We start from the raw sequence: 9,166 nt of genomic DNA on the forward strand, positions 1-9,166 counted from the left end.
AAAGAAAAGCTTATAAAAATATTCTGTTGAACTTAGTAAAAGTTAAAAAAAATATGTATATATAAAAAGTTTATTAAAATTACCATGACATTGAATTTTTGAAAGTTTAATACTACCGTTAGTTTAACATACACGTAAATGCGTTTAATCATAGAGTTGAGAGAGCTTTCTTCCATCCGTTGATCATGGATAAATACCTTAATTCAGCAAAGCTATCAACATGCGTTTCCGGTGGTCTTCCACATCGTTCTGTAAAAATTTAACCATAGGTATCTAAGACATCCGTGAGACGTTCAATAATATAATTTCTTATGACTCATTGATTTCGATAAAAAGTAAAAGAAAATGAGTAATCTATGCTGTTGAAAAAAAAAGTACAATATGAAACTATGGTAACTTTTTTATTTTTAAGTAACAGTGCGTTTAAGTATAAATAGATGAAGAAGATGTGGAAACTTTTATGTAAAATTTGGCTTTGGTTCTACGCATGTTTGAGAATTTATAGGTAAATTAGAGTGTGATGCTCATTAATCTTGAAAGGCACATTAATGATTAATACACTAGTGCAGTCAGGAGTCGTTTCATTTCACCGTCGCAATCGTCCTGGAAAATATTTCGAAAATAATTTTTTAATTGGTTTCTGTCTGATTTTTTAGTACAAAGCGTGATTTTTCGTTGCTTTTGATATGATTGGTTATTTTTATTTTTATTTTATCACATAGTTTTATTTTATTTAGCTCATGCATGATTGCGTTAACAAATAATGATGCATTAGTATTACACATGTATTGCATCTATATGACTGACCAAACTACATGAACCACAAAATTCTAAGCGATTGTGTTTTCTATGCAACTTAAGTACCTGCTATTACTGTGAAAAATATTTCATAACAATAAACAAAACTTTCGCATTATTTACGTAAAATGTAATACTAGTATGTTTTTGAATTAGTTTTGCATAAAAGATTTTTCACTGTTTTCGAATAAATAAACTTTGTATCCGATACAATATTATTTCTTGGTCCTATATTTTCGAAAAAATAGTGTACAGTATGAAAAATTGGTTTTAACAGATTTTTTTTGTATTGATAAATTTTTTTGAACTAATATCGATTAAATAAATAAAGTATAAAAAAAAAAAAAAAATAACACAATTAACCAGGGACGTCATAATCAAACAAACTGTGATCAACATATACGTTTCAACTTGACTGCATTTAGCTCTTACGACTTTAGTGATTACGCGTATATATACGACTCAAGCCTTCCGAGCTGTCGTCATGTTTATTATTGTACGTATAGATACACGCACATACCATCTGGAGTAAGCATAAAAGTAGTTGTAGCATCGCATACAGCAGCCATCCCTTTTTTCATATATATAGCTCAATAAAACAGACAGGAACTATTGGAGGAGATTCGTTTATTTATTTACAAAGTAAGCAATGATGGAAAACAAATTAATTAACATACATGCGCATATAAATGAACAAAAAGGTGGTCCATACATAAATAATATATAACATCCCGCGTACCATGTACGTGTGAGCATAATATGTAGTTCGTACGCACAACATGCGTATATGTATTTATAATATAAATGTATACACATGTGTATGCGCACACGTGGCTGATGTGTTTGCTAATTTGTATGTAATAATACAACAATACTGATAAAATACATCATGTTAAACAATGGAAACCAAATGAACTAAGTGATTCAACATAATTTAGTATAATGAGAAGCAAGAGTGTTGATTTTTTTTTTTTTTTTTTTTTTTTTTCGGAACAATCGTTGCAGTTTTCAGAAGAGAAGAGTAAGCAAGACTTTCTTGAAGTCACCCGAACAGTCGTCCTGAAATCGATTGAAATTAATCCACGAGTGTTATTGTGCAATGGCGCAATAGGTAAAGGTACACAGTGGTAGATGTTAATGTCATAAATTTATTAGTATAAGTGCTGAGTAAAAGATAAATCAAGAAGTTGAAAAAAAAATAAAAAAAAGTGCCCTCGTTTAATGCTGTACGTAGAGGAAAAAAAAGGAGCTCGTACGTCGGCACTTCGAAGTTAAAAATATTTTAATACTTGGAATGCAAATGTTGATTGGTATACCTATAGAGATGGCAAATTTTCGACTTTGATATTATGAAGTTATTTTACTCGAAGGGTGTTACTGAGCAAAAATACGATCAGTCGACAAGATAATAAAACATACGTATTTCCGAAGAATTAATTTTTTGTATAAGTCTTAAACAATAAAATAAAAAATATCCCCTATTTTGGTGAAAAAAGTAAAATCCCCTGTATTTTTCGCTTGAAATAAAGAATTATCTCAAATGATGTCTCGCAAGGAAAGTAGATAACATTTCGAATGAAACTTTCCTAGCTATTCGGAAATACGTATTTTTGTAGCTCTGCCAATATTACCAATAAAAAGTATGTTTTTAATTTTTGATAATACACGTATGTGGTTGCAGTATATAAATACGTATCGTGTTATTGCATGACCACGTAGTAATGAAAAACTGTAATTATACAATAAATTGTTGTATACGTGTATTGTAAGTATTGTCTAAATGTTTGCCATCACCCCTGGTTATCAAGTATGCGTTTTATACCCGTACCGTCGAGTGATAGCCAAGTCCGATTTCAAAGTACCGACGTGTAAGTATATGTCCCTTTTCCATTTTTCTCCAACCAAACAACAGAAGAAAAAAAAAAGCCTCGTGATGTATACTTACGGCAATGTCGTCAGCCAGTTGCCTTCCGTCCGCGATGCTCGGATAAGCTTCCTTTATGTCGCCAAGATCGATCTCCGATCGTGCCACGATTATCCGGATGAGGGTCTTCTCGTTCGTACCCATGCCCGACATCGCGTGCTTCAGCTTCTTGGCAAAGTAGACGCTTCTGTTTCGGACGCAACGCACTGCGAACGTGTTAAAAAAAAAAAAAAAAAAAATCACGTCACGCTTAATCGTCAATTTGCTGATTAACGATATAATTATAATGCACATAATATACGAACCAACGGCGATGTACCCCTCCTGAAGGCTACCGGAGAACTCGCTCTTGATGACGTCCTCGATGTCGGTGCCGCTGATCCTTTCGTACTCGTCAAAGACTTTGCGCAGCTGGGAAAAGCTCCTGGTCACGAGGATCGAGTTGAAGACGCTTTCGTCCGTGCCCCAGCAACCCTCGCCAGCCGCGATGAGCTGCTCCGCGTCGTTGGTCGCTTCCGCCTCGTCCACGCCAAGGTCGGTGCTCCTACCTCCCTGCCGATACATACCGATTTTTATTTATTTATTTATTTTTTTCATGTTGGTAGGTTTCTTGTACTTACGCTCAAAAGGGAGACGAGCAGGCGCTGAAAATGGCCCGAGGTGTCGCTCATGATGTCGCTCTCGAGATCGTTGCCGTACTCTAAAGCGCAATTTATTTATTTTGTTTTTTTCCAAGCCAACAAAACTTTTGTTTTTCAATTGGATGAATTTCCGGAATATTAATAGCTGCGCGATTATGAGGTTTTGTGAAATTGACTCAAGCACCGAATGATGTGACGAAAAAAAGGCCCATATACTTGGGTGCACAGTATTATTTAATACGTATATTGGTATAAAAAAAAAACTTACTGTCTCGGTAGACATCGGCGACGATTTGGATGTTCCTGAGGGAGGCGAGGATCTCGATGATGATCTCCTCGTCGGTGCCGATGCCGCTGATCGCGTCGTTGAGCTCCTTGGCGTAGAACTCGGGCAGGGGGGTCATCATGGCGACAATCGCGTTCTCGAAATTACCCCCGAGTTCGCCCTTGAGATCCGAGATGAGGTCCTTGCCGAACATCGCCTTGTACTTGTCGGCTATAGCGAGGCGCTGCATTATACCGCGGTGCGCCAGCACGTCGATTATGGCCGTCTCGTCGGTCCCGAAGCCCTTCATCGCCTCCCTCAGCGTCTTCGCGTCCTCCTCCGGCTCGAACGGATCGGCCGGGTACACCGTCGGCTGGCACTGTGGCACATATTATAATTCTCGTCACTTTTCCTTCCTTCGACTCATATTCATTATATTCATTTCGCTCAAACTAACTCTTTCATGTTATAAGTATATATAATATACCTCTTGCTAAACAATCCCGTGCGACTAGAATATATATGTATATATGACTTTTCACGCGTCGATTTATCTAAATAATAATAGAAGCGCGAAATCGATCCTCCGAATATACCTATACTACGTGTTGTCATACATTTGGCGGAGATGGCCCGGGTTTCGAAGAACCGCTCGAGACTTTGATTATTAAGGCCGAGGTTGCAAAGTACCGCGCGAGTTTGCACGGCACCTTGCATACATAGACTCATAGTCGGCGACTTACTATTTCCAAAGTTCTCAACATTTTCTTTTTTTTTTTTTTTTTCGTGCATCGTAACCTTTTTTTTTCAACGAAGGCAGGTGCCACGCAGTCATTATTAAAAATATTTATTATGTCCGTGTAGAGGTAGGCTTAGCTCATTTATTATCTTGTACATGCCGACGTGCCTCGAGCGCTCGATCATTAACACTAAAAATGAATGGACGGGTATTCATAGTCGTATCTGTTGAATTATATGCTCATCAAAAGTTGATAAAGTTATGGGTTGGGATACAGATGTAATTTTTTTTTTTTTTTTTTTTTCATCGAATCGATGTTCGATTAACGCGTGAAAACTATATCTACTCCGAATTTTTTTTTTTTCTTTTTACACTTTCACCAAACTCATACAAACGTATGCATGAAATATGGGTAACATATTAAAAAAAAAAAAAATTTCAAACTATTTCATTTTATCTTTCATTTCAACTCTATAAAGCCTTTTTTTCCACCTCATCTCGCAGATTAATGTAACGGGCTCGCTGTTAACTATGTAACTCGTGTAACTATATATTTCGACAAATAAATTGAAAAAGTAGCCTATCCGGGGTATTTTATAATTTCACGTAAATGTTTCAAGGATGGCTTGGATTTCATTAGGTAAGTATTTTTGATGCGACAGCACCATGGCATTGCCTTGATTGACCTGCATGTACATGTATACACCTACAAGTACGTGGACAATAGCCAGTAATCGGAAAATAGCCGCGTGTGCCTTTGGTTGGCGCGCCTCTTTCGCTTCTTTTATTCCGCACTTATTAAGTAAGTAAGTATATCTCTTTTTCTCGCGGCCAAGATATCGATTCCTTCGGGGAGATATACGTATATACCTATACGAAGGATACAATATATGTGGAGGACGTTCGTAACTACATACTTATGTGTGTACGCGTTGTACCTCACTCGAAAGCGCATTCAATACCTACCTACACATATATTTACGTAGATACACACGAAACGACATACTTTTTGGATTTCGCATGTAGGGGTAAAGGGTACAAATTGTCGCGAGTCGCGGCGCCTGGGATAATATTTTGCCGTATGTATAATTTAATAAGTATTTTATATGTATATATATGCACATACAATGTAATAGTATAGACGATGATGATCGTTACATGTAAGCGATGGTTGGCGCTGGAAGAGTGTGAGAATTAATAGCTTGTACATGGTACATGTATAGGTATGTACAGCCTTGGAATGTTTGTAGCCGACTGAGTCATTTATAACAACTGCACGGACTGCTGCAGATGCGGGGACGATTTTTTTTTTTTTCAATTTACTTACTCTGTTTTACTGGATTTTTTTCTTTTTCCTTTTTTTATTTCAGAGCAAAGTAGTAGTTTACCACACACGATCATATAATTTCGGTAAATGACGGACATTTTTCTCCGTCTAAAACTTTAAGTTTAAACAGCAAGTTGCCAATCATAAGTATTATTATATTTGTACATTGACAGTAAGAGGCTGTATAATGTTATTGCGTCCCGTGCCCCAATGTGGATCATCACCACGCTTATCTTTTACTATCTTGGTCTATTGGTGCAGCCTTTTTTTCGTCGCGAAATCGGCAGGAAGACGCTTCATAGGATTTTCAATCGATGCGATACTCCTGTAATGTAGGTTTTGGTAAACGAGTGCGCCGATAACCACGATTATTTTTGGAGCTCGATATGACGATGAAGAGATTCCACGTGATTATGAGGCTGGAGGATATTATCGTAAAAAAGGTTGTATATTTAGCCGCGTCGGTACGTCTGTTGGTGCAATTCCCGGAGAACGAGAGTGTTTCAGTGCCGTATGATGCACATTATGTTCGCACTCTAAAAGATTAAATGTAAAAAAGAAGCCTCGTTAAATGTATAAGACGCACAGACACACACATGAATAGAGAGAGAACCGGCAATTGCTCGGAATCAGTCGCGACAGCTTAGCTTTTTTCACATCTCTTTGCTCGTCACACAATTACATATACGTGCACATCACCGTACTCGCGCTTTCATCCAAAGTGAGAAAAATACGCTACTTTAAATTTATAGTTGTATATACAATTTGTTCTATATAGTACGTAATGAATTAATGTTGCATGCTCACCATGTGAAAACGTAAATCCTCGCCAGACATGATATATACTTCCAATGGTATTATTCCTGCAAAAGTAATTTTCTAGATTAACTTGGAGACCTTGTACCATATTATTATGTACACGTGGAGTGTGAATTATTTACTACACTGTTATGACGATTAAAAAAAAAAAAAAAATCGATAAAGTTAATTCATTATTATCTCTGATGGGGTGTATTTCCGATAGCGAAACATGTCAAATCATTTTCATAGGTTTTTTTTTTTTTTTTTTTTTTTCAACATTACAAAACTAAAAACTTGATCGGAACAAAAAGAGAATACAAAATGACTGGTGTTCCGTCAAGCGCATCGTTTCACTAACGGTTCATACTTAAATCAAAGCACTACGCGGATAATCCACTTTTCGACAACACCTGCTGGTACCTATAATATGTATACTATATACCTATATGTATGTCGAAGCTAGTCGATTCAAAAAGCACCTAAATCACAGTAAGTATTGTAAAAAAGAAAAAAAAATCACACCAGCCACTTTACGGCCTCGTAACGTAATATTATATACTAATACGTGCGGTACGCAAGATCGGCAGTCTTGACGCGACGACACTCGTAGTTGAACTATCGCTTGCGTGGACGTTCCTTTCTACTTGGCTAGCGGCCAGGCCAGGAAGTAGGTGGTGGTCGCGGACCGAGTGTATATGCACACGTATATACCTATACAGAAGTACGCACAGTCAGGGTGTGGCGCGTGGCGATGTTCTAGTCTATACGTATATATATACACCACGCCAAGAAAGAGAGAGAAAGAGGTAACTCTCTTATTCTCGATCTTTTTGTATATAGGTATACCGGAATCGGCAATCTCTGGCGCTCCTTTCCTCTTCCTCTCTGATGTTTCTAAGCGAACCCTTCCCACAAGGTAAAATGAGCTAAAAAATAGGCAAATAACACACATGCACGCGCTACTCTCTACATGATGACGTTTTACCGCTTCGCGGAATCTGGTATAGGTATACGTAAGTATAGGTGTTTGTTTTTACCTACAAATTTTTTACCAATGACACGTATACGTTTGTTACGTTCCTTCTCGTTACGGGGCATGAGCTAATAAGGCACACGCGACGCGTCATCGACTCATCGTCTGCGTTTGTCGCGGCTGACTTTATACCGATCTTATATGATTATACGCCATGCATCTGACACATACGTGTGATTTTAATTATATTCCATGTATATCATTTGTCATTGTAATATTGTTTTGCTCTGATGACGATCCTTCAAAATATTGATTGATAAAAAAATGGTAATATGAACACACATTGGTACACGCCTTATTTATACAACTTTTTTTTGGAAATTAGTAATTTCAAATAACCATGATTTATTCATTTTAATTGAAATTCACAAGAAAAATATGATAAAAGTGATGTTGGTTGGTAATTGCCATCGAAATATTGACTTGGACGAGTATACGTCCAACATCACTTATATATGTGTGTGTGTGTGTGTTACACACTTTGAATTCGTCACCTTAGGCTTGCCAGCTTGAAAGCTCGCTAATGGAAGGGTCGAAAAAATCGATAAACCTAATACATTATTTACTTTGTAGGGATAAATTCTATTGGATTTCGAATTAACCCAAACAATGTATGTGTGGTCAAAATTTTGAACAATTGGAAAGATCGTGACCCTAACGGTAGCTCGTAAAAAAAAAAAAAAAAAAAAAAAAAAAAAAAAAAAAAAAAAAAAAAAAAAAATTTATATAGCGATAGTTGTATCCTCTCGAAGGACGTGATAGCGTATATAGAGACTATGGGTGAAGATGACGCAGGCTAAATCAATGCAGCGAAGGTCCTCTCTCGGCGATGACGTATTTTGCGTTACTTACTTAGAGGTGTATATGGTAAAAAAAGGGGACGTGCAGCTGCGCACAGGACAACGGTGGCAAGTCGCGCTTTATCAACTTTATATATTATAAGTATATCATCACACGCTTTAGGAGAGAATCGCGTGGTGATGCATACATATTATACGACATAGCGGCATATAGGAATTTCGTGACTTTTTTTTTTTTTTTTTTTTTTTTTTTTTTAATTTATGATTCATGAACGGATATCATAGCTAATTATATTTCTTCGTACATGTATATACGTACAACTTTGTAGTGACTAATAGGTGTATTTATTATCAGACCTATATACATATAGCTAGTAAACAAATACACTAGCTGACATCGTACGATTATTAGAAATATATATATATATATATATATATATATATATATATATATTCTTACTAATTGAGTGGTGACTAAAATTGATTTCTAAAAATGACGACTTCGTGACTGATGAGATTACTATGAGTGTTCCTTCCCGTGAGCTTTCCCGTGTTTCAAACCACTTTAAATTTCTTATAGGGGATTTCCACGCAAAAAATTTTTTCAAATATTTATCTCACGTATATAAGCATTTAAAACGATGAAATACATTTTTTCATTCCATAGGCTTGCCTTGGTTTGATATGCGCACCAGGTGTGAAGAGAATTTTTTCTACCTCGGGGCGTTTTTCGTGACTCGTGACTTTTAAACATTTACTGCGCCCTCGGTATAGGAAAAATATAGTGTTCGACACACAAGCGCCATCGAATCGGGGCTACCCTGGCGTCGAAAAACAG

The 9,166-nt window shown here is 36.7% G+C and overlaps 1 protein-coding gene across 4 annotated transcripts; it reads right to left on the reverse strand.

Annotated features, from left to right (window-relative positions):
* Positions 1 to 50: 50 nt before the first annotated feature.
* LOC106637149 (annexin B9) lies at positions 51 to 7,111 on the reverse strand. 4 transcript variants are annotated; one of them, XM_089591423.1, is made up of 7 exons: positions 6,937 to 7,111; positions 6,502 to 6,553; positions 3,632 to 4,007; positions 3,343 to 3,422; positions 3,028 to 3,274; positions 2,744 to 2,928; positions 51 to 249 (listed from the first exon to the last, which is right to left on the reverse strand). In XM_089591423.1, exons 2-7 carry the CDS (start codon positions 6,529 to 6,531, stop codon positions 199 to 201), a joined length of 969 nt encoding a protein of 322 aa, XP_089447549.1. In that variant the 5' UTR covers positions 6,532 to 6,553; positions 6,937 to 7,111; the 3' UTR covers positions 51 to 198. The 4 variants fall into 4 exon arrangements, with proteins under 4 accessions (XP_089447549.1, XP_089447548.1, XP_014205303.1 ...); XM_089591422.1 differs by lacking the exon at positions 51 to 249 and adding an exon at positions 268 to 603; XM_014349817.2 differs by lacking the exon at positions 51 to 249 and adding an exon at positions 1,409 to 1,857 and having other exon boundaries at positions 6,502 to 6,557; positions 6,938 to 7,111.
* Between the last annotated feature and the right edge of the window lie 2,055 nt (positions 7,112 to 9,166).

Source organism: Copidosoma floridanum, unplaced genomic scaffold (genome assembly GCF_036245765.1).
Source record: "Copidosoma floridanum isolate Cflo_tuat_1 unplaced genomic scaffold, Cflo_Japanese_pri ptg000013l, whole genome shotgun sequence".
NCBI lineage: Eukaryota > Metazoa > Arthropoda > Insecta > Hymenoptera > Encyrtidae > Copidosoma > Copidosoma floridanum.

Excerpts from the sequence above, each read along its gene's own strand:
- LOC106637149 (XM_089591423.1), bottom strand. The coding sequence starts at position 6,531 with ATGTCTGGCGAGGATTTACGTTTTCACATG. Across the intron at positions 3,275-3,342 it reads TGCTCGTCTCCCTTTTGAGC|GGAGGTAGGAGCACCGACCT; the intron begins GTAAGTACAAGA and ends ATGTATCGGCAG. Across the intron at positions 2,929-3,027 it reads GGAGGGGTACATCGCCGTTG|TGCGTTGCGTCCGAAACAGA; the intron begins GTTCGTATATTA and ends ACACGTTCGCAG.